Source organism: Macaca fascicularis, chromosome 1, assembly GCF_037993035.2.
Source record: "Macaca fascicularis isolate 582-1 chromosome 1, T2T-MFA8v1.1".
In the NCBI taxonomy this organism is placed as follows: domain Eukaryota; kingdom Metazoa; phylum Chordata; class Mammalia; order Primates; family Cercopithecidae; genus Macaca; species Macaca fascicularis.
Window position 1 is genome coordinate 150,156,048 of NC_088375.1, and position 27,740 is coordinate 150,183,787.

At 37.4% G+C, this 27,740-nt stretch overlaps 1 protein-coding gene across 1 annotated transcript; it reads right to left on the minus strand.

Annotated features, from left to right (window-relative positions):
* Window positions 1-615: 615 nt before the first annotated feature.
* RPF1 (ribosome production factor 1 homolog) lies at window positions 616-18,947 on the minus strand. Its single transcript, XM_045368175.2, has 9 exons — window positions 18,697-18,947; window positions 17,198-17,254; window positions 14,888-14,968; window positions 8,526-8,621; window positions 7,790-7,943; window positions 2,786-2,868; window positions 2,185-2,366; window positions 1,878-2,004; window positions 616-860 (listed from the first exon to the last, which is right to left on the minus strand). Exons 1-9 carry the CDS (start codon window positions 18,922-18,924, stop codon window positions 819-821), a joined length of 1,050 nt encoding a protein of 349 aa, XP_045224110.2. The 5' UTR covers window positions 18,925-18,947; the 3' UTR covers window positions 616-818.
* Window positions 18,948-27,740: the final 8,793 nt, after the last annotated feature.

Here is a 27,740-nt window from a genome sequence, read left to right on the forward strand (position 1 = left end):
CATAGTATATTAATCTGTTCTGAACACCTGAAGGGGTTAAGTTTGTACAGTTTGTTCCACCTGCTCTTCTTACATGACTTTATGCCATACATCTGGCAAGACTGCTAGGGAATTAAAGGTAAACCGCACACCTTTATTCTTGTAAGGTCAGGAGGAGGCTGTTAAGTTCTACAGGTTTCCATGCATGAGTTACTTATAGGGTTAACTTTGTTTCAGTGCCTGAATGGAGTACTATAGCACCATGTAATGAGGTAAAAAAGAGCTCCCCTCAACCTGGCCACAAAAAACCAAAAACCTCAAAATCAGGAAGCAAAGATTAGCTTCAGTAATTTGCAACTTTGCTTTAAACCCCAGTATATCATTTTGCTTTAAATTTTTTACCCTTCTGAAGGCTTAAGAGAATGTTAAAACATCCAGAAACCTGGCCTCCATTTAAGTTACTAAAACTGTGCCAGACACTGGGAATCCAAGATTCATCTGGTGTAAAAATCAAGGGTTAGCCAATATTTACCAACCATTTTATTCCTCTCATGTGTTCTATGCAAATAGGAAAGTTAATCTGAATCTTGATTCCAACTTAATTATTCACAGTTACGCAAAAACAAGATAACTAAATTTAAGAAAATCAAAATAAATTTTATTTGTATTTTCTACATAAACACACAGTGGCAATTCATGGCATTTGGTAATTTGTCCAAACGTGAGAGGCTTATGAAATCAACAAATGCCATTTTGAAGAGAGTATTCTGTCAAAAATAAATTACCCAACTTCAAGATAGGCCTGTTCAGCAAAATCCGATATTATTCTCTCAGTACTTTTATAAATGGAATTTTCTTCTACTTGTATCCATTTCCCGGGGCTGAAAGTGGAAAGCAGGGGAGTGGAAGAAGAAAAGAAAACAAAAATATAATTAACAATTCAGGTAAAATAGTAAAAGTTAACGTCCCTAGAAGTTTATAGGTAACGCACTGAAAAACTGGGTTTGCGTGAGACCCTGAATAGTCAGTCTTCAGTCTAATATAAAAGATGTTGGCAGTTTGTGTGTGTGTGTGATTTTAAAATAAAATGTTACTAAGTGAAGTACTGCTTATACTAGATAGAAAAGGATGTTTTAGGCCAGGTGCGGTGGCTTACACCTGTAATCCCAGCACTTTGGGAGGCTGAGGCGGGCGGATCAGGAGATCAAGACCATCCTGGCTAACACAGTGAAACCGTCTCTACTAAAAATACAAAAAATTAGCCAGTGTGGTGGTGCACGCTTGTAATGCCAGCTACTCGGGAGGCTGAGGCAGGAGAATAGCTTGAACCCAGGAGGCGGAGGTTGCAGTGAGCAGAGATGGCACCCCTGCACTCCAGCCTGGGCAACAGAGCTGAGACTCCATCTCAAAAAAAAAAAAAAGGATGGTTTTAAAACATTGAAAGTTTTCATTGTTTTCATTTATGATTTAAGATGATGATCTCTAAATGTCTAAGAAAACTCAGTAGTTCTCAAGAAACATGTAATAGAGTCACATATAACACAGGCTTATAAGCAGATTGCTGCTGGGCCCCACCCCCTAAGTTGCTGATCCAGTAGGTCTGCAGGCCAAAGAATTTTCATTCCTAACAGGTTCGTAGGTAATGGTGCTGGTACCACTTTGAGAACCACTGATGTTTATACTTCAGATGAACCACAGTTATTGTAGTTTTTTTTTTTTCAGGGGTATATGTGCAGGATGTGCAGGTAAACATGTGCCATAGTGGTTTGCTGCACAGATCATTTTCATCACCTAGGTATTAAGCCCAGCATCCATTAGCTATTCCTGATGTTCTCTCCCCCACCCTCTTATCCCATACTTTAAAAATTACTTAGTTTTTTTAAACAATAAGCACATACCTTATGGACCCATTCATACTCTCCATATTTAGAATCAAAGGTTCCTTTCTGAAGAGACCTTAATTTTAAGGTAAAACGTGGTCCAAGTTCCTGAATTCCCACTTTCTTTTCACTCCTGAATATGTATCTTCAAAGACAAAAAGAGTTAAATTAATCTGAATAAGCTATTGTTTAACATTATGACAGGGTTCAAAAGATAATTCATTTTATCTTGTATGATACTTGCTACAATATATTGGAAAATTAGTTCATGTTGAAAATATATTTCATGATTGAAGTCAAAGTTCAACAAGTTTACCTTCCTCACCTGTGAAATCTGAAGAATATATAATCCCGTTGATTGTGGAATGTGGCAACCTGCCTTCCAATAAATTGAGGATTATGAGGGAAGAGAGATGCAAACATACGTCCAATTGAATGACCCAGCCGTGTTGTAAAATTATTCAGAATTATTTCAGGTATGTGTTCTGTGGGGTCCTTGCCTCTTCTCTAGAAAAATAATGAGAAATAAGTATCACCATGAGCTAAGCTAATTGGCAATACCTCCCAATGCAATTTCAAATATCAAAATTTACATGACAAATTTGCAAAATTTATCGTTTTTTAGTGACAAACTATCACAGATGGCTTACCAAACCCATGAAATAAGACATATCTAAAATTAATATGCAGTGAATGCAACAAAAAAAAAATCTTATTAGAAAATCAATGTGCTTCATAGTAATGAAGACTATTGCCTGCTGGCTGTAACTTCACCACAGTCTCCCAAGAAAACTGATAGATAAAAACTGCTGTAATCAGGAGAAAAAATGCCATTATTAAAATAAATTCAGAGCTATAAGATACAGCATCTACTAATCAAATACTGTGGAGAGATCAATGCCAATCAAGGAATGTATAAAACTTACCTTAATTTCTTTACGAAGACGAACGCTGCTCATTTTGAAATGAGCAGTTGGGCCATTTGGCAAGTGACTCAAAATAAGTCCATCTGTTCATAAAAGTTAAGAGAAACACATTGAACTCTGTAATCTCAACCTAATTGTTTAAATAACTAGTCCTCTACATCCAAAGGTCCCTAAAATCTGTACCCAAGTGAACAGGCAGATGTACATATTCCTCTGAAGTGACATTTTCCTACCATATCAAAAGCTCAAAATCAGTCAAAATCTTCCAAGAAAATAGACTAGGGTAGTCCTTTTTTTCTCCTTTTACAATGTAATAGTTAATCATCACCCTCAATAGGGTATGTTAAGGTACCCTAAAGTAGGTGAAAAAAAGCTCTTTAACTGACCACTACTCTTAGGAGTAAAATAGGATGGGATTCTACAATCATGTAACACTGCAAATACAGTATTTTACCTCCATGTTCTGAAGATGTATAACCCCAAAATGTCACTTTTACACATTTGTATGGTCAGAATATGCTGTCAACTTTGAATAACATCCCATGAGACCAGACTCCTAAACTTTCCTCTATGAAATTAAGGTTATTAGTATTTTGCAAGAGATCAGCCCTTACTTAGGATTACTGTACCACAAATTATAATCAACTAACCAATTAATAGCCATTCACTGATTGTCATTTCCCATAAATTGAGAATTGAGAATTATGCCCTCACACGCTAAACTACAAATGAAATGTAAGATCACCTACCTACAACTACATTACAAATGAAATGTAGACACGCTAAACTACAAATGAAATGTAAGATCACCTACCTACAACTAGCAGGACTAGCAGCCCAAGGACTCTAGAAGTCCTGGGTGCTGCAAACTAAGGTTGCTACCTATATAATGTTCTTCAAGTTTTTGTGGCACAACCTGACCTTCACTTGAAACACCTTTACTTTTCATGAGTAATTCTTGGCTATTGCTTAATGGCATTACAAGCAGACATATTAATGGCAATGGACAGGGCTTTCACTTTGTATTATGCTTTTCTAGTTTAGAAGAAATTTTCAAACACATTTCATCTGATTCAACAACTTAAATAGGCCAGAATCAGATGGTTTCAAGTCTATCTGCATATAATATGTATCTTTCAAAGCAGATGTTGCCATCTTTTTACAATGGCATCAACACTCATTCCTCCAGATTAGAAGCTATGGTATCTTCAACTTCTCCTCTCCCACTAAATCTTAACTGCTTTTACCTTCAGAATTTCCTCACTTAGCATCCTCTTTACCCTTACTGTCGCAGTGAGGTCCTCGAGATTTTCCACCTAGATTATTAAAGTAGTATTGTGGTTGGTCTGACCTTTTTCCTCACCATCTCAAGTACATCTCCTAATGCAGATTGTAAAATCAAGTCTGGACTTAGGCCTTGGTTCTATAAGTAACCAGCTATGGGACTTAGCTGTTTCATTATATCTGTACCATAGTTTCTCATGTGCTAAGTGAAAAACAAACTAGATACCTTCACAGTCTTGACAGCTGTAGCTAATCTCATACTACTCTCATCACAGACTGATCTACAGAAAGAAGACATTGGTATGAGATTCATAATGTGGCCACAAATTACCTTTTCAACCTATTTATGCCCACACCAAGCTGTTTCCTAACTGGTAGGCACTCGTAGTCTTATGTACTATATATGTTAATCCTAGCATGCATTTTTTGCTTCTGCTAATTTGAATACCTGCAACATTTTACTCATCTATTATGGTCTACTTCAAATGTCACCTTTTTATGCAGTCAGAATTAAGATCTAAATCTTCTCAGTTCTCACTGCTACCGCAGCACTCATCACTTATTTGAGTTACAGTAAGGAAAACACCTTTCTTCCCAACTAATCTGCTAACACTTAGGTAGGGATGGGAATTTTTTTCTTTTTTTTGAGACAGTCTCACTCTGCAGTCCAGGCTGAAGTGCAATGGCACGACCATGGGTCACTGCAGCCTCAACCTCTCGGGCTGGAGTAATCTTCCCACCTCAACCTCCCGAGTAAATGGGACTACAGGCATGCCATCATGCCCAGCTAATTTTTGTAGAGACAGGGTTTTGCCATCTTGCCCAGGCTGGTCTCAAGCGATACATCTGCCTTAGCCTCCCAAAGTGCTGGGACTGCAGGCAGATTTTTCAGCAAACGTTTGAATTCTATCATTTTAAAAGATTCACCACAGGTTAAACTTCATGAAATACAGCCAAAAGTATTTATTAAGGGGTCTAGGAGATATAAAAGTCATTTCTTCCAACCCCCAAATCAAGGCTTAAATCCTTTCTAGAACATTCCCACTAAATTGTGGTGTCAAAAGCAAAGTACAAAATCCAAACTTACCAGTTTCTAAATAACTTCTTTTCCTGTGTACCTGCATTGTGCAAGAGGCTTTATTTACATTACTGCTAATCCCTAACACAAATCACGCAAAACAGGAGTCATCATGCCTATTTCAGTAATGAGGAAAAGAGGCTGAAGAGGGTCAAGTAAATTAGCCTAAGTAAATCACACCAAGGCAACTGCACATCTCAACCAGGGTGGGTCTGCACCTAGCTTAAGCCCTTGGCTGACAGCTGCTCACATTTGGAAATGTACAGAGGCATTTTGTTTGTCAGGATGACTGAGGTGTTACTGGTATTTAGAATCCAAAGGCCAGGAATGCAAACCATCTTACAAGCTGCCAAGAGTGTAGCACAAATAATTACCCTACCTCAAATGCCAGTAGTTCCCCATTTAGAAATGAATACAGGATGTAGGTCTGTAAAGATAAAGCTTACATGCTTCTCACTATACCACGTTTACTAAAATGACTACCACATGGCACTACCAGACACTATGCTTTATAAACAATACATTTAATGTGATCTTGTGGGAACTCTAAAGATAGTTATTATTTCCTACATTTAAAAAATGAGGAAACTGAGTGGCTAAGAAACTTGACTAAAATCACAAAAGTAGCAAATAACGGAATCTGTATTTGATAAAACAGCTGCCCTGACTCAAAGCCACTAGTAGGTTTCTACAGTTTAGACATCTGATGAAGTTCTATTTTAGAATAAGTCAAAAAAGTATATCCCTTTACTTCCACCATTCAGCACTACTCTTTCATACAGTAGCCCCTCCAATGTCTTTAAAAAGATGCCATGTTCCTAGAATCTACTTTCCCACAGGCTAAATCCTGTTTTTTCAGCTTTTCCACCATGTGTCATCATTAGGAGTTGTGATTTTTATTCCTGAACCCATGCTAAGTCTCCAGGAATCACCACTATTTTTTTTTTTGACAGTCTTGTCCTGTCACCGAGGCTGGAGTGCAGTGGGCACCATCTTGGCTCATGGCAACCTTTGCCTCCCGGGTTCAAGTAATTCTAGTGCCTCAGCCTCCCAAGTAGCTGGGATTACAGGCATGTGCCACCACGCCCAGCTAATTTTCGTATTTTTAGTAGAGACGCGATTTTGCCATGTTGGCCAGGCTGGTCTCAAACTCCTGACCTCAAGCAATCTGCTGGCCTAGGCCTCCCAAAGTGCTGGGACTACAGGTGTGAGCCACCACGCCCAGCCAGAAAATGTAAACTTTTTAAAGGCAATAGATGATATAGGTGAAATTTGTGTGACCATATAAAACACCCTGGATAAAATAAGGATAGAACATTTACTGAACTGATGAATGCCTGCTTCTTAGCAGGGTTACTAGCGGCCTCAAAGTGATGACAGTTGTTTTTTAACTGCCAAAAATAAAAAGAGGAAAACAGACCTTACCACTTTGTGGAGGCAGTTTAAAAAAAGAAAAAGAGGTAGCAACTACCTTAAAAACAAATTTTTTCTGGAGTAGTTAAGTATTCAAGAGATTTCAGATATTTGATACATTAATCTGATAAACCAAATTATAATATGGCCAACAAAACACATTACGAAGCTTGTTATAGTTTATTTTAGTTTCTGGAAAGCTACTAGAACAAGTGGATAAAGTAAGTTATATTGAAAACAATAAAAATCATAAAAGTTAGATTTTTAAAAAACAGCCTTTTAAGCCACTAATTTAAAAACAACAGTGTTCACTGATATTAGAAATAAAATGTTATTCTGGTACCACAGAAAGTTTTGTCCCTGTTTTTTTTTTTTGTAAATTCTTTATAATTTTAATGAAATTAAAAATCATAAAGATGACTCATTCAATTGGTCATCTGTAAAGCTACTGAACTCACAGCCATCATTCAATAAGTAAATAAAACAATAGCAACAATAACAACAAACCTACATATCCTTTATGAAGTCTCTTATCTCAATAGGAAGAAATACCTTGGGTTCAGGTGACACATTCATCTCAGATCTGAGACTCACAGAAAAGTTTAGACTGGAACACATAACATGGGCCCAAGTCTCTACCTCAAAAACAATCCTGCGACACCACCTCTGGCAACGTAAAATCTAGCCATAACAAACCATATGCAGATCCCCAACTAGGTCAGCCCTTTCCTCCCTCTCTTTCCAAATGGTTGTCCCTCTGCACTGAGCGCTTTTCTCTGCCTCATTCCCCTGCTTCACCCTCGTCCATCTAGATCCAGCTTCAGCATCTCTTTCTACAGGAAGTCCTTCCTCCCAGGGCAGACTTTGTACCAATCACAGGGTCCCCACTCTCTCCTGCATTTCTCTGTTTAATTGTACCATCCACACTATATTTTGTCAGTTTACATATCCATTTACTCCACCTATGAATTTCCTGAAGGTTGTCTCGTTTTATCTCTGCATCTTTTACTAAGGGTTAAAATGATCTCTTGGCTATAGCATGTGCCTGATAAATGTTTGGTGAATACAAAGGAAAAATCAGTTTATAGATTCTTGGAAAGAGATATAATTTTCTGATAAAAAAAATTATTTTCTGAAAGTTATAGGCAATATTTCCTTATTCTTTTAAATATATTTTTAAGGGGGTTGAGGGAGAGGACAGGAAAACCTCCTTAAAAAAAAAAGGATACTTGGGGTTTTGCGATCTTCATTAATAACAATCAGGTCTGTGAACTCTCTTGCGATGCACTGAGGAATAATTTTTTTCAGAGCCAGTCCTCTTCTGTAATAAACATGTGAGTTTGGTATAACTGTGGAGAGCTGTTCACAGAGTCGTACTGTTCTCTGCAAAACAAAATAACAAAAATTTTGAATACTTTTTGAAAAAATAAAAATCTTATGTGATACATAAGGAAAGAAATAACAATTATTATGATTAATAGAAAGCAACACTGAGGAAAGCATGAAACTGGAATAATGTCGCCTCTTTTATCAAAGGCTGATCATCCTAAAGCAGTGGTTCTCAATTAGGGGCAATTCTGCTCCATCAGGGGACACATTTGGCAATATCTGGAGACATTTTTGATGGTTATGACTGGTGGTAGTGGTAGTGGTGTGTGGTTGCTACTGGCACCTAATGCATAGAGGCCAGGGAAGCTGGTAAACATCCTATAATGAACAGGATGGCTCACGATAACAAAGAATTCTCCAGCTAAAATGTTAACAATGCTGAGGATGAGAAATCCTATCCTGAAGAATCAAATTTAGTAAACCTACATCATATCACCACTGCTACGTTTTATTTACTTATTCACAGGCATTCTTTAAGGCAGTTAACTAAAGGTTTAACTCTTCTGAACAGAGTACTTTAAATAGAACTAATAAGAAAATTAAGAATTCAAGAACTAAATTAATCAATGTGTTTACCCCATGAGGTCTATCTGATGTTGTGATGAGAATCTTGGGAGAAGTCTGTTTGTTGAAGTAAGAAGCAAATTCATCTGTAGATTCATCATAAGCAACCTGAGAACAGAGAAGAAGGATAATTTTACATCAAACAAATATTCTACTGGGCCAGAATTCTAAAAGTAGCTTCAGCAGGACTGCTGAACACTGAGTACCTAGCTGATAGGGGATTTAAAGACAGACCAGGAAGGACTGACATTAATGGACACAGGAAGAGGATGGAGTGGATTTCTCCTGTGTAAAATACAAGTACAAAACTGAATAAAACTGTCAGAAATCACTTCAGGGCAGAAACTGAGATATGTTTACTCTTGAACTGCTTTCATTTCCGTCATCAACTTGGTTGGTGAAAATAATAACCACAGGAAAAAAAAAAACCCAAGCAAAAAAACTAATGAAATTAAGAGAAGACAAATCTTCCATTAAGAGACACTCAGGTTTAAACAATAATGAAAGTAGTACCTTTTAAAATTTGTGGAATATACCCAAATGGTCTTGGTATAAGACTCTGAAAGAGTCTTATGGCTATACCTGCTCACATTAGAAAATATACATATTGAGCAAATCAATAAATACAGAATCAACTCAAAGGAAGCAGAAAAAAGTAATAAAGATAAAAGGAGATATAAAAGAATCAAAAAACAAAGATTCAATAGGATCAAGAAGAAAGTACTTAGAAAAGACTAAGAGAATAGATATCTTGGTAAAAACTGATTTAAAAAAGAAAAAGCCAAAATAAAATAATATGAGGAATGAAAAGTGGACATTACTGTAGTCTCACTCATGAACACAGATAAAATTAATTCTAAGCAAAGAATAAACCCAATTTGGTTATGATGTTTAATGCAATAAAAGAGAAAAGCCACATAATCACCTCAATATTTGCAAAGAAAACATCTAATAACATTCTACATTCATTCATGATAAACAAGACAAAAAATAGCCTAAGAATAAAATTTACTTAACCCTTAACTCTTAATAATCTATCATTAGTGACACAAATATTAATGATGATGCATTGGAAATATTCTTTTGAAAATCAGGAATGTGGCAAAGATGGCACTATTGATTTTTCTATTTATTTGACATTAAGCTAGAAGTTCTAGAAGGCACAAAAGTGGGAGAAAAACAGGTCAAAATAAGAAAACTGTCATTTGCAGAAATGATTATCTAAAACAGAAAAATGAAAACAATATCCCAACAAATTAGAAATGAATTTAGGTAGGCTACTGGTTAGAAGATCACTACTCAAAAATCCACTGCATTTTTATAAATTGGCAACCAAAACAATTTTCAAAGACATGCAGTTTACACCAACAAAAACCGTAAGATACCCAGGAATAGCTCTAGGAAGATTTATGGGTCAACTTGCATGAAGAGAACTATGAAATTCATGAAATACGTTTCACTATTTAAAGAAGACCTAAGAAATATATATTATATATATACATATGTATCCCCAATTTGGAGGATATATATATCCCCAAATTGATCTGATTTTTGTACCATTTATAATTTATATGGAGGAGCAAAGGCCTAGGAAAAGCCAAAACATATCTGAAGAGAGGGTATTTACGGGCAGGAGTGAAAGAAGCATCTTGCACTTACAGATATTAAGACTTATTATGAAGCTAATTAAGAAAGTAATGATGCAGTGACAAACTGGCCAAGCAAATAGCCCAGAAAAAGACCAAGCATATATAGATATTTGATATATAACTTGGCATTACAATTCATTGTGCGGAAAGGCTGCACTACTCCAAAAATGGTACTGGATAAACTACATATATATATATATATATATGTGTATATATATATATATGCACAAAAGGACAGGCTGGGGTGAAAGACAGGAAGGAAAGTAACTGGTTTCCATTCTCACACCAAACAGAAAACAATTCCTAACAATTAAGTAAATAAACATGAGAGACAACTCTTTAATTGTTTTAGAAAGAAAGAAAAAGTAACTTAGGATTACAGGAAAGAGAACAGTTTCTTAAATATGACATAAAAAGCTTTAAATGCTAAAAATTTTAAAAATTCAACTATATCAAGAACTTCTGGTCCTCGTCCTCAAAAGACACCATAGAAAATAAAAAGAGAATCCATGAATTGGAAGATGCCTTTAATATGTATAAAGGATTGGTATCCAAATTATATAGAGAAGTTCCACAAATGATCAAAATATACTACATGATAGAAAACTGGGCAAAAGACGTGTTTTATCTCTAAAGAAAACAACTTATATTAAACGACGCTCAACATTAGAAAACAAGGAAATACAAATTCAAACCTCAATGAGACAGCCTTTTATCATTAGTCTGAACATACCAGGAGTTGGTTAGAATGTGGATGAGCAGGAACACTACTACTCTTGTACCACAAAAGTATAAAATGGTACAACCACTGCTTTGAAAAATATTTTGGTATAATCATGTAAAGTTAAACATTTACACATTCTCATGACTCAAAATTATCCTACTGTAGGTAAATATTCTAGGGAAACCTTTATGTATACATACCCTCTATATGCCTGTTATCCCCAAATTTATTTCCAGTCAAGACCTCTTCCCTGAATTCCAAGCTCATATCCCAATTACCTGCTTGACATCTCTTCTAAAAACTCTTAAGAGTCCTGAACTCTTGATTTCCCCTTAAATCTCCTTCACTCAGTCTTCCACATCTAGTCAATGACCATTTCATCCTTCTAATTTGCTCAGTCTAAAACCTTAATACCATCTTTGAATCCTCGATTTCTCTGAAATTCCACATCCAATTTGTCAGGAAATTGAAGCAGTTCTGATTTCAAAATATACCCAGGGGAAAAAATATTTAGAATCAGATCAATTCTCACCCCTTTCATCGTAACTACCCTGGCCCAGGTCATGATGAAAGCCCATCATTTCTTTCCTGGATTTGTTTAGTAGCTTCCTAATTATTCTACTTACCTCTCCAGTTATATTCTCAGTAAAGCAGTTAACTACTTTTAAAAATTAAGTCTGATCACATCATTCTTCTATTCAACCCATCCAATGGCTCCTCATTTCACTAAGTATAAAACCAAAGTCCTCATACTGGCCAACAAAGTCACTGATCTGGTCTTTCCTCTTTATCATACTTTCCTAGGACCTCTTCTACAATCCTCTCCCTTTGTTTGCTTAATTTCAGCCACAATGGCCTTCTTGTTATTCTTAAAAAGCATATTCGATACACTCCTGCCTTGGAGCTTGTGCACTGGGTGTTCTCTCTGGGGTTCCTTTTGCCCAAGGATGGCTAAATTTCCTCACATCCTTCAAGTCTTTGCTAAAAGGTCAATTTCTCAATAAAGCCCACCCTGACTATCCTGTATAAAAAATCACTACACAGTAGAAAAATGGGCAAGAGACACAATCAATTGATCAAAGGGGAAAAAATATGAAAAGATGTTCAACCTCATTCAAAATGAGAACTGCAAATTAAAACTATAGTGATATACAATTTCTCACTTATCAAACTGGAAAAAATGATCTACAATGAGTGTAAGTTGAGGAGTAACATTCAAGTATCTCCTCCCCAAATACTTATTAATTATCATACAAAGGGAAAAACATTAAATTCAGAGTGAAGAAACCTGGCAGGCACCACTTTAACCAAGTGATCAAGGTAAACATAATCAGTAGGAGAAAATCATCAAGTGACTCTTGATAAGAAGTACTGAAAAAGGACTTAACGTAACGTTCATGGCAGAGGTCGAGCCTCCCTAATTAAAAAACCCAAAACCTGAAATATTCCAAAATTCAAAACTTTTTGATAAAGCACCAACATGGCACCACAAGTGGGGAATTCCACACCTGACCTCATGTGATGGGGTCACAGTCAAAAGTTTGTTTCATGCACAGAATCATTAAAAATATTGTATAAAAGTTACCTTTAGGCCGGACGGGGTGGCTCATGCCTGTAATCCTAACACTTTGGGAGGCCAAGGTGGGAGGATCGCCTGAGCTCAGGAGTTCAAGACCAGCCTGGGCAACATGGTGAAACCCTATCTCTACTAAAATACAAAAAATTAGCTGGGCATGGTGGCGTGAGCCTATAGTCCCAGCTTTTCTGGAGGCAGAATTGCTTGAACTAGGGAGGCAGAGGTTGCAGTGGGCAGAGACTGCACCACTGCACTCCAGCCTGGGCAACAGAGCAAGACTCCATCACCAAAAATAAAAAAAGTTACCTTTAGGCTATGTGCATAAGATGTATACAAAACATAAATAAATGCTCTGTTCAGACTTGGGTCCAATCATCAAGATACCTCACTATCTATCACAAATATTCCAAAATCTGAAATCCAAAAAGACTTCTGGTCCGGCCGGGTGTGGTGGCTCATGCCTGTAATCCCAGCACTTTGGGAGGCTGAGGCGGGTGGATCACGAGGTTAGGAGTTTGAGACCAGCCTGGCCAATATGGTGAAACCCTGTCTCTACTAAAAATACAAAAATTAGCTGGGTGCCTGTAATCCTTGCTATTTGGGAGGCTGAGGCAGGAGAATTGCTTGAACCTGGGAGACAGAGGTTGCAGTGAGCTGAGATCGTGCCACTGCACTTCAGCCTGGGTAACAGAGGAAATCTCCATCTCGGAGAAAAAAAAATAAAAAAACACTTCTGGTCCCAAGCATTTCAGGCAAGGGACACTCCACCTGTATTTCTGTCAAAAGTACATAAACTGAATATAATCAGAGGAAACCCCAGGCGAACTCACATTAAGGTACATTCTACAGAATATCTGGTCTGTACTATTCAAAAAATCTCAATGTCACAAAAAAGCAAACGACTGAGAAACTGTTCTAAATTTAAGGAAATTAAAGGTAATTACAATGGAACGTATGACCTGGGACTTTTCTTTTGCTAGAAAGGACATTATTGGAACAGCTAGTGACATCTGAGTAAGATCTATAGAACAGATAATAATGTATACCAGTGTTAACTGTCTGATTTTGCTAAGTGTGCTAATAAACAAAATGAGATACACAGGAATAAAGGGGCACCATGTCTGCCACTTACTCTCATTTAAGAGGGAATATTTAGGAAGTCTGGGTGAAGGGTATGTACAAATTCCTACTTTTCTATGAAGTCTGAAATGTCAAAATAAATTAAAATGCATACACACACAAACACCTTACTTACATAAAATTGCAAACCCTCTCTACTCCGGTAGTCCTGAATCTTCTTTATCCTGTTTTCCTTTAGTAACCTATCACTGGCTAACATATGTCTAATTTATTTATTTCATTATGTTGACTGTTTGTCTCCCTTCCTAGAATGTAAGCTCTGGGTGGGTAGAAGTTGTGTGTGTGTGTGTGTGTGTGTGTGTGTGTGTGTGTGTGTGTGTGTGAGTATTCTGTGTACTGATAGCTCTCAAATCCCTAAAACGGATCCCAATACAGTGCAGGTGAATCCATAAACATTTGCTGAAAGAAGGACAGAAATCAGTGAATGACTATACCAGGAGATATGTGAAAGAATGTTGATAGCAGCACTATTGCAAAGCAAACAGACATTCCAAACCAAGTTTCCTTTACGAAACTTTAAAAAATACAGTTTTAAAATCTTGCTTCTTTTACTGCACTGTTGCAAACTATCTAAGGAGAATGTGCAAAGTTAAAGATTATCTCGAAACTAAGATTTATGAGAATACAAAAAATAGCATCAAATGTTATTCTTAGGTATCAAAATGTCTAATAAATACTGCAGAAGTCTATAGTACGAGGAATTCTTTTAAAACTACCACGCCAGGCGCGGTGGCTCACGCCTGTAATCCCAGCACTTTTGGAGGTCAAGATGGGCGGATCACCTGTGGTCAGGAATTCGAGACCAGCCTGACCAACATGGTGAAACCCCATCTGTACTAAAAATACAAAAATTAGCCAGGCGTGGTGGCAGGTGCCTGTAATCCCATCTACTCAGGAGGTTAAGGCAGAGGGTGCAGTGAGCCGAGATCACACCACTGCACTCCAGCGTGGGTGACAGAGCAAGACTCTGTCTCAACAAAATAAAAAACAAAAACAAAAAAACCCATCCAAAATACTAGTCAGGGATTATATGACAAATGTAAAAGTTTACCTAGACATAAAATAGATTACTAGAAAGTAAATATTTACTTAATTTGTCTATAGCATTATTGGGAAATCAATTATGAGATAATCTACACCAAATAATAAGATAATATGCCAGCATTTTAGCTGAACCAGTCCATTACACAACTTCGCCAGCCAGCACTTTAAATATCAACATAAAAATATATAATTTATCAATTATGTGTGATCATTCAAACTAATTTAAGACTTCTAACATTACCTCTTCATCATTAGGGTCTACCGTGGTTTCATCATACACTCGCTGGTTGTCAATGGTCTTGGGTACAGGCTTTGGTGGAGCCTAAGTAAAAGAGAAAGGATTACATTTTAGAAGGATTTTACATTAATTATATTACGGTTGGGGAAAAGCAACAGAAAGCTACAAATAATCCCAAACTCAATCTGTTCCTCAGATCAATTCACTTCTATTGTTACATCAATCCTAATAACAATATTGAATAAGAGGCTTTTTTTTTTTTTTTTTAACAATCTGGGCAGAGACACACACATACTAGAAGAATGGCCAACACTGAATGAAACGGCTTAAAACTGTGCAGAAATAACAAGGAGAAGAAATAGGGATCGAGATAATTATCTATTAGAGGAAAACATATCAAACAGGAGAAAAATAAAAGAAAAAAATAGGCCGGGCGTGGTGGCTCATGCCTGTAATCCCAGCACTTCTGGGAGGCCGAGGCGGGCGGATCACGAGGTCAGGAGATCGAGACCATCCTGGCTAACACGGTGAAACCCCGTCTTTACTAAAAAATACAAAAAATTAGCCGGGCGTAGGGGTGGGCCCCTGTAGTCCCAGCTACTCGGGAGGCTGAGGCAGGAGAATGGTGTGAACCCGGGAGGCGGAGCTTGCAGTGAGCCGAGATCATGCCACTGCACTCCAGCACTCCAGCACTCCAGCCTGGGCGACAGCGCAAGACTCCACCTCAAACAAAAAAAAAAAGGGAGAAAAATAACAAATGACATCTGTACATGACTGTTCTAATACTTTCGGGAAGCTACTCAGAAATATTTAATAAAAGTCTAGTTGTTATCCGTTGACCTAGTAATTTTATTTTGGGGTATTTATGTTCAGGAATGTAAATGGGGGAAAAATTTATACAAAGAAATATGTAGTATCCCTATTTATAATGAAAATAAACAGCAAACAGGGCAAATGTTCAACATCAAGGTAATGACTAAACATACTATAGTACATCAACATTATGGAATACTGTTAGGATCAGCAATCATGCATACTCAGCTTAGACCAAGAAATGGTGTAAACGAACTGTTATAAAGTAGAGCACAGAATTGTAAGAGTACATTAAAACTAATTCAAAATATACATACACTAGCAGAGCTATGAAGAAAACATAAACTGAAACTATTTAGCATTTATTACTCTATGAAACAAATATTACATTTTAATAATTTTTTTAAAGGAAGCAGTTTTAAGAAGTCATCTTTTATCTCAAAAAGCAAGAATGGTGGTATTTTCGAATGGTGATCATAACATTAATTTGCTGTAATAGACTGATTACTAAAGAGTTAAAAAGAGACTAACATGCTTGACATACTAGGATACTGCAGGTCAAAACAGTCTACTATTGACAATTTTCTATGGTTTAACCTAATACTATTCAAAGAATGCATGAAATGGTAGAGTGTTTAGTTTGTATACAGTCTTTACATTTTTTTCTCTTCCTCAAACACCCTTATTTGGTAACTTACTTGATATCTTAAGAAATGGGAGGGGAAACATGAATGTTTTCAAAATTTTGCAAAAATAAATCATAACCTAGAGTAATTATAAATACACTGAAAATAAAAATAACTTAGCTATGCAATAATGTATGAGTATTTAGTAGTCTAAAAATTTTTTCAATAAAGATTTCACTTCTTATGGTACCACAAATATAGCCAAATTCTTTCTTGATGCATTATCCATTCTTTTCTTTGCCATAATCCTCACCCTCCTCCCACTCCCCATTCTCACTTTTCACAGGTTCATATCCTCTGTACCAGCTCTAAAGCTTAACACATCCTTATCACCCTACTCCAGAAGAGGCTCTGTCCTGCCTTTCCCCAGCCTTGCCTAACCAAAAACCTTTGCTTCACATCACAAGAGCCAAGCTCCAGGCCTAACGTGAGGAGCTTCCCCAGGTTGTGTTGACCTCTCAAACACAAAGTTACATGCAAAACACCACCACTGTGTTACTGTATAGGTACACAAACATACATAGTAAAGGTAAAATAAATGCATGGAAAAAATAATCAAAAATTTCACGAGTGGTTATCTATGGAGGGAAAAGCAATTATGAAGAAGACGACAAGGGGCTTCCAACATTCTTTGCTAATGCATTATTTCTTAAGCTGGGTAAATGATAAAAAGAGGTTTATTATATTACTTTTGTATTTCTTCATACATATGAAATATGTAATAATAAATTTTAAAATAAAGTAATTCAACTTAAATATCAGGAAGGATCCCCTAATATAAGACAGAAAACAAACAGCTAAGAATTTTATTTACCTTATCACCAAGAGCCTCTCTTTCTTTTTTAAGTTTTTTCTTAGCTGCCAACTTTTCCTAAAGGGTGAAAAAAAAGAGAACAATATTGAGAAACAACCAGTTATATCACAAACACATACTCAAACTACAAATTACTAATGCTATGGATACTCGAACTGGGCGATCTTTGTAATCTATTGAAATAAGCATCTGGCCATGGATTTTTCTACCTAAATTACTGTAAGCCAAATGAGCTGGCCAATTAATAAGATTTCTTTAACAAAGACCTTGATTCTTTTAAAAAAAATCTAAACTGGCAAGTTTGAACATTTAAAATTTGACTAGCTTAATCTTTTTCCATAAAGTCTCAAATTAATTAAAGTACAAAATGTGGTCTCCGTTGTGTTTTGCCTAGCTGGTTGCATCCTAAAGACGACCACGGTTATGCTGCTTGCTTCTCTTGAAAAGCACTAAAAATAGGAATGGGAGATGAGTTTTCAGGTTGTTTTTCATAAAACCATCACCAATTATTTACATATTTTATCATCAAAATATACTTTTAAAATTTAGTGAGCCTGCAAAGTGGATTAAGATTATCTGTATTTGTACTGTCAATCTATATATTCTCCTGGAGATTTCTAGATAGAAGGGTTGACAAAATAAAAAATACTATTTTTTTTCCAGCACCTACTGATCCTCAATCCACCAGGTTTCAGATTAGAAATCACAGCTCCAGTAAATCTTCTAGGACATCCCTCCCCAATACGTGCATACCAGAATGAGTTAAATGCCCCTTGTATGTACTCAAACAGCACCTTGACACTGAACATGAGTAAGAACCAGTCCCGGGCCTCAGAAGGGCCGGTAAGAGGAGGCAGACACGTAATAAGAATATTGTGTGAACTTCCATGATGTGCAAGAATAAGCAAACGTTTTCTTCCAACTGCAATTTAACCAGAAATGGGCACTGCGACCTTGGCAAACCGTTTAAACCCCTTTACGTTTCAGTTTGTTTACCTACCAGAAACGTATAAAGATAAGGCTTAAAGAACAAATACAATTACCAGAAACTTTACAGTACTAATTTCGGTAAAGAGCTGCTGCAGGAATCAGAGAAGCAATATTTTGGATTTTATTACGTATTGCCTCCATTTCAGATTCTGCAAATTAACCAACGCTGCCTAGAAGGGCCAAAGGGCTGAGACTTTTGCGTTCTGGGCCAGGAGGGCGTAGTTTTCACTACTAAGCCAGGAGGCCTTCCAGCTTTCCTTGTGAATCCAGCATCCTAGGAAACAGCCTATCAAGAAAATCTTCCACCCTGATGCTCAGGCAAAAGGCTGAACCGAGAGTCTCCAAACCACGGCGACGAAACCAGAACACGTGGGCCGCGGCACCACCCTTCCTACCGAGCCACAGAGTACACTTTGAGACCAGCAGACATACACATCTGTGAGCCCCACGACCGCCCTAAGCGTCAGGAACATCGCGCAAGCGCCCGGCAGCTCCCGCCCCTCGCGTACCTTCCGCTGCTGCTGTTTCCACCGCGTGAACATTAAGTGTCGCCGCTGTTTGTTTTTAATCTCCGAAATGCTAAAGCCTGGCGGAAAAGCAGCCGCTTTCGGGGGTTGGACCCCGCTTTCCGTCGCCCCATCCCCAGCGCCTGCAGCCTCCTGAATTTCTTCGACAGCGGCTTTCCGTTTCAGAGTTTTTTTCCAGCTGCTGCTGCTCTTTTCCCCGGCTTTCGCCATGGTGTCGGCTCCTTTGCTTCCGTACGGAAACGGAAACAGCGTTCTCCTGTGAACCCGTTCCTTAACCTTTTACTTCCGGGGTCGCAAAGTATTTAAAACTGTAGACGGCTTTTGTGAGTTTTAGCCATTTAAGAAAATAGTAAAGCTGAGGCTTGAGGAAACTTTAGGCAGTTTGCCCAGCTGTATAAAGAGTGAGATGATGAGTTTGGGCACTCCTTGCACATCAATGTGCCCAGCCCTCAAAATAATGGAACGATAACAACAAAAACCATGCCCGGATTAGTTTACGTTTTACGTGAGGGAAACCTAAAATGAGCACACAAATAAATTATGGTGAGCTACAGAGTAAGACGTGGTATGGAAAAAAAAAGAACAGGATAAAAGAAGATGAAGAGACATTCATCTTTTTGCGATGGAGCCTTGCTTTGACGCCCAGGCTGGAGTGCAGTGGCCACGATCTCCGATCACTGCCAACTCCTCCTGAGTAGCTGGGACTACAGACATTGCCACCACGCCCAGCAAATTTTTGTGTTTTTGCAGAGATGAAGTTTCACCATGTTGGCCAGGCTGGTCTTGTACTCTTGATTTCAGGTGATTGGTCCTCCCTGGACTTCCAAAGTACATTGCAATTTTAAATAGGATTCTCAGAGTAGGCTTTGTTGAAAATGTTATATTGAGCCAAAATTTGAAGGAAGTAATGGGATAAACTAGTTATCTGAGGGAAGAGCTGTTAATCTGAGAAAAGCTGGTTATCAAGGAGAAAAGCTGTCCTGGCAAAGCAAACAGCCAGCTCCAATGCTCCTAGTCAGTAGCAAGCCAGGAAAGGCAAGAAGGGTTGAGATTGGACAGGTGGTGTAGTTTTCTAAGGACTTTGGCTTTTATTTTATATGAGATGCAGATCTCTTATAGGATTTTGAAGTAAAGAATGGTATGATCTTAACATCTTAAAAGAATCAGGCTGTTGCAGTGGCCCATGCCTGTAATTTTAGCACTTTGGGAGGCCAAGGCAGGAGGATTGCTTGAGCCCAGGAGTTCAAGACCAGCTTGGGCAACACTGTGAGACCCCAAATATATATATATTTGGGCATGGTGTACATCTGTGGTCCCGGCTACTCAGGAGGCTGAGGCAGTAGGAGCCATTGAACCTGGAAGGCTAGGTTGCAACGAGCCGTGTTGGTGCCACTGCACTCCAACCTGGGTGAGAGGGCGAGAGCCTCTCAAAAAAATAAATATAAGTAAAGTAAAAGCGTCATTCAGAATCTTCTTTTGAGAAGAGCCTATGCAGGGGTGGGGTGTGTGGAAGAAGGGAAGAAATGATAGTGGCCTGAACCAGGGTAAGTCTTGTGTAGGTGGTTGAGAAGTTATTTTGCTGTATGGTAAACTTACTGATGGAACTGAATGGAGGACATGAAAGAGTCAAAGGTGACTCCAAGACTTTTGACTTGAGTGATTCAAAGGGTGGAGTTACCATCAGGTGAAATGAGGGAAAGTTCAGGTGGAACAAATCTGAGAGGTAAGATCAAGATTTCAGTTCTCAGCGTTAAGTTTGAGATACCTTTTAGTGATCTGATTGGTGTTGTCAACTAGTTAGTTGGAATTTATGATTCTGCAGCAGGAGAGAGAGGTGTGGGTTGAAGATCAAAATTTGGGAGTCACTGGCACATAGATAGTATTTCAAACCATTAGAATGAGTGTAGATAGAAAACTGAAAAAAGAAGATCAAGGACTGAACCCTGGAGGAGTTCTGCATGAAGAGATGGAAAGAAAAGGAGGACCCAGCAAAGGAGAAGGAGAAGAGAAAATCAAAAGAGTAGAATGTCATGGAAGGCAAGTGAAGAAAGTGTTTTCCTAGTGGTTAAATTTGCTGTATTCTTCATTTCAATTTTATGAAATGCTTTCCAAATAGCAACAAAAAAATCCCTTTCAATTTACTCCTAAGAGTCAGTTTTCCAGAATCTGCCTTAATTTCAAATTTTATGTACCAGTATCTATATTTAGTGTTTTGAGAATCCAATAGGTTTTTGTCTGTATTTCATTTTTCACCCATTCAAATTCTATTTAACAATAGCAGGTTATTAAAAGCATCAAAACTGTGTCTTCCAGAACACAAGCCCCATCCAAACCTGCTATTAGACCACAAGTTGAAAATTGTTGTTAAAAAACTTAAAATCATTATGTTTAGATCCAAAATTGGATTTAAGTTATATAATACAAAAAAAAATAGTGTTGAGTTTTAAAATCACTGACATGTAGATTTGGCTGCAGTAAATCATAAAATTTCGCTGGACACGGTGGCTCACGCCTGTAATCCCAGCACTTTGGGAGGCTGAGGTGGGTGGATCACTTCAGGCCAGGAGTTCAAGACCGGCCTGGCCAACATGGTGAAAACCCATCTCTACTAAAAATACAAAAATTAGCTGGGTGTGGTGGTGGGCGCCTATAATCCCAACTACTCAGGAGGCTGAGACAGAAGAATCGCTTGAACCTGGAAGGTGGAGGTTGCAGTGAGTTGAGATGGTGCCATTGCACTCCAGCCTGGGCGACAGAGTGAGACTCCATCTCAAAAAAAAAAAAAAAAAAAAAAGAAAGAAAAAAGAGAAAAACCAAACCCATAACATTTCATATACAGTTTATTTAAAGGGAGGTAATCCAGTCAAAAAGGAAGAGGTGGCCTGGGGCTGTGGTTCATGCCTGTAATCCCAACACTTTGATGGGCCAAGGTGGGAGAATAGCTTAAACCCAGGAGTTCAAGATTGCAGTGAGCTGTGATTGCATCACTGCACTCCAGCCTGGGTGACAGAAGGACCCTGTCTTAAAAATAAAGAAAGAAAAGAGCAAGAGGAAGGGGAGGAGAAGAAGAAGGAGGGGATAAGTAAATCTCTATCCTGGAAACACAGACTGAAAATATATTTTGAAAGTCTCTTCTAACCATAACATTTATCTCCCTACATACAATATTTCCTTTTCTCATAAGAACACAAAATAATTCCAAAATAGATTTAGATAACAGTGTTAAATTTATTTAGAAGCACCATACAAATGAGATCATTAACTCCTTAACTTAGACTTCCTTTTTTTCTTCATGCCGTATTTATAATAACAATTGTATGAGTTGAATGAAAGGATTTCTATAATCAGAATAAGTCCTTATTCTTAAGTCACAAAAATATTGATTAATTAAACAAATATGTATTAAATGCTGCTCTGTAAATGGAGTGGGTTGTGTTCAGATCTTGACTCAATCACTTAGATGCTATAAAATCTCAGTTAAATCATAAAATGTCTGTGAGTCTCAATTTATCTGTAAACTGGGGCTAATTATACTGCCACATAGGAAGTATAGAGAGGAGTAAAGATAATGTATATTAAAGAACCAGATAACCAGATACATTCTTTTTTTTTTTTTTTTTTTTACCATTTATTGATGTCAGAGACTGTTCTAACTAGTGTGGAAGAAAAAGATATCATGTTTGCCATTAAGTAGTGTACAATTTTAGAAGATGAAACACAACAATAGAGGTCACTGTAGAGTGCTTTACAAGGTTCATTTCAGCCATTTGCTTTCTCTCACCAATTCTTTCATTGCCCATTATTTTCCAGGCCCACTTTCAATAGAGTATATGTTATTTTAAAATAAAGCACTTATTTTTAATACTTAATAAGTATTTTTTGCTTATTTGTTTTGATTCTGACATTTGGGGCATGCTGGAATACAACTGTTAGGCACCAGGTGAGTTCAGTGATCCAAACCAAGATTCTTTTCAGAAAATTTGACCTATTATTTTACAATATGACTTAACCTCTTTACATCACAGAAACCATTCCAAAGGCGCAAAATATGAATCCATTGCATCAGAATAAGGAATAACCAGTTTGGGGGTTGGCAAATTTTTTGTTTACAATGTGGTATAGCCCTTTGACAAACATAAATTAAATTAAAGCTTCCTGACTTGAATTATGCCCTACACTCTACTGGTGGGAATAACAGAACTATTATAAAACTAATCTCTCATCTGTGGATGCTTCACTAGTACCCAAGAGTTGTTGTTGGCATTTAAAGTACTTATCCTAATAAGTTCTGAGAGTTCTTTTTTTGTTTATTGTATTCTTTTAAGTTATCTTAATGACTAACAAGGTTTGTTTCCTAGGGTTTACTGACCCAGAAAGTATGTTGAAATGTTATTACAGGGATTCATAGTGTCAATTAGATTTTCATAATGTCAGCTCTCCTTTAACATAGACACACAGACTGTCAGAACAGAACAGAGAGCCCGGAAAGAAACCCTAGAGTCAATTAATCTTCAACAAGGGTGCCAGGAATACACAATGGAGAAAAGATAGTCTCTTTAATAAACAGTGTTGGGAAAACTGGCAATCCGCATGCAAAAGAATGAAATTGGACCTTTTTTACACAATAAACAAAAACGAACTCAAAATGGATTACAGAATACATAAGACCTGAAACTATAAAGGCTCCAGAAGAAAACGTAGAGAAAAAGCTCCTTGACGTTGATCTTGACAATAGTTTTCTGGAGATGATACCAAAAGCACAAGTAATAAAAGCAAAAATAACTAAATGGGACTATTTCAAACCAAAAACTTCTGCAGAGCAAAGGAAAAACTATCAACAAAAAAAGCAACCGCTGGGATGGGAGAAAATATTTGCAAATCATATTATCTGATAAGGGGTACGTATCCAAAATATATAAGGAACTCATATAATTCAATAACAAAAAACCAAATACAGTAGTCCCCTGTTAGCCACGGTTTCCTTAAGTTGCCATCAGTCAACTACAGTCGAAAGTATTAAATGGGAAATTCTGGAAATAAACAATTTATTTTTTAAAACAGAGTCTCTCTCTTTTACCCAGGCTGGAGTGCGGTGGCATGATCTCAGCTCACTGCAACCTCTGCTTCCCAGGTTCAAGCGATTCTCCTGCCTCATCCTCCCAAGTAGCTGGGATTACAGGTGTGTGCCACTACGCCTGGCTAATTTTTGTATATTTAGTAGAGGTGGGGTTTCACCATGTTAGCCAGACTGGTCTTGAACTCCTGACTTCGTGATCTACCCACCTCAGCCTCCCAAAGTGCTGGGATTACAGGCGCGAGTCACTGCGCCCAGCCATAAACAATTTATAAGTTTTAAATTTTGCACCATTTTGAGTTGTATGATGAAATATCATGCCATCCTGCCGTGCCTGACGAAATAGCCATTTCGGTTATTAAATGGACTGGCATAGTGTATATAGGATTGAATACCATCTGCAGTTTCAGGTATCAAGTGTAAGTCTTGGAAGGTATCCCCCTCAGGTAAGAGGGGACTGTTATAATCTGACTAAAAAGCAGGTAAACTACCTGAAAAGATATTTTCCCCAAACAGACATGCAGATGGCCACCAGGCACGTGAAAAGGTGCTCAGCATCACTATCATTAAGGAAATGCAATCAAAACCACAGTGAGATATCACCTTACACCTGTTACGGATGGCTATTATTAAAACAAAAGGTAACAAGTATTGGCCAGGATGTGAAGAAAAGGGAACATTGGTGGGAATGAAAACTGGTATAGCTATTATGGAAAACAGTATGGAGGTTTCTCAGAAAATTAAAAATGAAACTACCGTATTATCCAGTAATTCTACTTCTGGATATTTATCCAAAGGAATTGAAATCTGGATCTTAAAGAGATAACCACACTCTCATTTATTGCAGCATTATTCACAATAGCCAAGATTTCAGAACAACCTAAGTGTCCATCAATGAATGAATTGACAAACAAAATGTGGTATATACATTCAATGGAACATTATTCAGCCTTAAAAAGGAGACCCTGCCCTTTGGGACAACATGGGTGGACCTGGAGCACATTATGCTGAGTGAAATAAGCCAGATACAGAAAGACAAATATTGTATGATTTTACTTCCGTGTGGACTTAAAAAAGTCAAACTCATAGGAGCAGAAAGTAGACTGGTGGTTTAGTAGTAGAGGTTGAGGGGAGAGAAAAATGGGGATATTTTGAGCAAGGATGTGGATTCTCCGTTACAAGATGAGTAAGTTCCAGGGATCTAATTATAGCATGATGACTATAGTTAAAAATGCTGTACTGTAAACTTGTAATTGGCTAAGAAGGTAGAAGCACTCTTTTTTTTTTTTTTTTTTTTTTCCGAGATGGAGTCTCACTCTGTCACCCAGGCTGGAGTGCAGTGGCCCGATCTTGGCTCATCACAACCTCTGCCTCCCAGGTTCAAGTGATTCTCCTGCCTCAGCCCCCCTAGTAGCTGAGATTACAGGCATATGCCACCATGTCTGGCTCATTTTTGTATTTTTTTAGTAGAAATGGGGTTTCACCACGTTGGCCAGGCTGGTCTCAAACTCCTCATCACCTGATCCTCCCACCTGGGCCTCCCTAAGTGCTAGGATTACAGGCGCGAGTCACTGAGCCTGGCCAAGAAGGTAGAAGCATTGTTAATGTAGGGGGATAAAAAAGTAGCTGTGTGAGGTGATGGATATGTTAATTAGCTTGATTATGATGGTTATTTCACTATATATATATATTAAATCATCAAGGTGTATATATAAAACCTTCAATATATACAATTTAAAAAATTGAAGTTGACTGGGCACGGCAGTTCATGCTTGGCCAGCGTGGTGAAACCCGTCTCTACTAAAAATACAAAAATTAGCTAATCAGGAGTCTGAGGCACCAGAATCGCTTGAACCCACGAGGCAGAGGTTGCAGTGAGCCTAGATGGTGCCATTGCACTCCAGCCTGGCTGATAGAGTGAGATTCTGTCTTGAAAAAAAAACAACAAAAAAGTTAAGTCAACAAGAGTAGAATTAATACAATTTTATGAGGAGGCATTAGAGCCACACAACCTCCCACTCAAAGCTGAACTGGAGTGCTATTCAGATATGGAAAACCCAGAGAATAATTGTATGCTGAATACAGTAATCTCTATATACTCCATTCTATGAAACAGACATAATACATGTGCTGGCTTTTTAGAAACCAAAATTATATTAGCAAACCAACAGGTCTTCAGATTATGTCTTTGGTATAATTTCCAATCATTTCCTTCAGGGGTTTTACTTTTCTCAGGAGACCCTAAACTTGGCCATGATGGTAAAGGATGCAAGGAGAATCCTCCAAATATTTTCCAGATAGCTTGATTGCTACCAATAAGGTGAGGCATTTAGATAAATGTGAATTTTTATGCCTGTTAATATTTCCAGAAAGTGCATAGTCCCACATAAGTCTTCTCAGGTGATCCAAATTTCTGATCAGAGAAAGAGCGATGCCACAATCAAATTGCAGTTTCACTAAAATATCATCTCTTAAAAGAATTTCTGGTTGTGTGAGTCCATCAAAGGAGCTTCTACTTATATCTTTGGAATGTATATGGTGCCTCTGGCTGGTGTTTCTGACTATAGGACTATAGAGCAACCATAAATATAATTTAAATATCAGTCTGGAATGACTTTTTGGTGTCTAAGTATTTATTTTATTGATTTATTCATTAAACAAATATTTCAGTCATTCTTGTCCTCTGGCTATAGCAGTCAAAAGGCACCACTCCCTGCTCCCAAGGAACTCCAGTGAGGAGAGAACCAGTACACTAGCAAGTGCAAAAAAGAAGTTATTTAACTGCCATCTTGTTGTATAATCAAGAACAAATTTGGAATTACAACCTTCTAGTGCCTTCTTCAAAGAGCCAGAGTAGGTATATTTGTAAGTTCCTTTTTGGTAGTTCAGTTACATATTTTCCATAGAAATTCACCTATGCATAGTGATTAGATCATCCAGTCCAGAGACACAAATATTTAAAACACAAGGTAATAAAGCGCAGTCCTTAGCTTAGTCTATTAGTTCTCAAATTTTTTGTCTTATAACCTCTGCACATTATTAAAAATTATTGAGGACCCCCAAAGAGCTATTTTTTGTGTGGGTTATATCTGTTAATATTTGCCATGTAGAACTTAAAACTGAGAAAAAATTAAATATGCATTTATTTAAATATAATCAAAACAGTTATATGATAACTTATATACTTTGTGAAAATTACTATATTTTCTTTTTCAATTTTTTTCTGCCCTCTGTAAACAAAGAAAATGACTATATTTTCCAAAATAAAAAAGTGAGAAAAATGGCATTAAAAATATCTGTTCAAGTCTCTTTTATGTTATAATTAATAGAAGATAGCTGGATTAATATCTGCCTCTGCATTTAATCTGTTGTGATATACCATTTTGGTTGAAGTATATGAAGAAACTCTGACCTCAAACAAGTATGTGGTAGGACAAAGGAGGAGTTTTTAAGAGCTTTTTCAGATAATTGTGAATATTCTTTGATACTGCATCAAAATGTGAGAAGTGGTAAGTTTCTTAGATGTTAGTTGCAATGTGGAATATGAAATAATATCAACGAGCTTTCCCTGTTCTATTACATTAAAATCTATTGGTCTATCTTGCATTTTGAATGGACTTTTACCTATGCATAGTTTTATAACAACGTGCATTCATTGGTTATTTGGAAAATATTTGTTCACAGAGTTTTGCATATCTTCTAAAAGTTGACACATTCATTATATAGTTTCAAGAAATCACATTTAAAAAAATTACTACTAATTTTATCAGGGAAGTCTGGAAGTGCTAGTAAATTGTCAAGCTCACAGTCATGGATACAGTTTTTCTTACTTTCATCCCTAGGTTGCTTAGAGATTTTCACTTGAATAAGGGCTTTCTTGGCCCCCGGTCACTAATAGTGGTTCTCTGCAATGCACAAGGGTGTGGAGGTAGGAATTTAAGGGACTGAGGAG

Bases quoted from the DNA above. Each gene is read 5' to 3' on its own strand.
- RPF1 (XM_045368175.2), bottom strand. From the start codon at position 18,924: ATGGCGAAAGCCGGGGAAAAGAGCAGCAGCAGCTGGAAAAAAACTCTG. The intron at 2,869-7,789 runs GTATCCTTTTTT...TTTTATGAACAG, and splicing joins TGAAGATCGCAAAACCCCAA to ATGGACTTATTTTGAGTCAC. The intron at 2,367-2,785 runs GTAAGTTTTATA...TTATTTTTCTAG, and splicing joins GTCTTCGTAAAGAAATTAAG to AGAAGAGGCAAGGACCCCAC.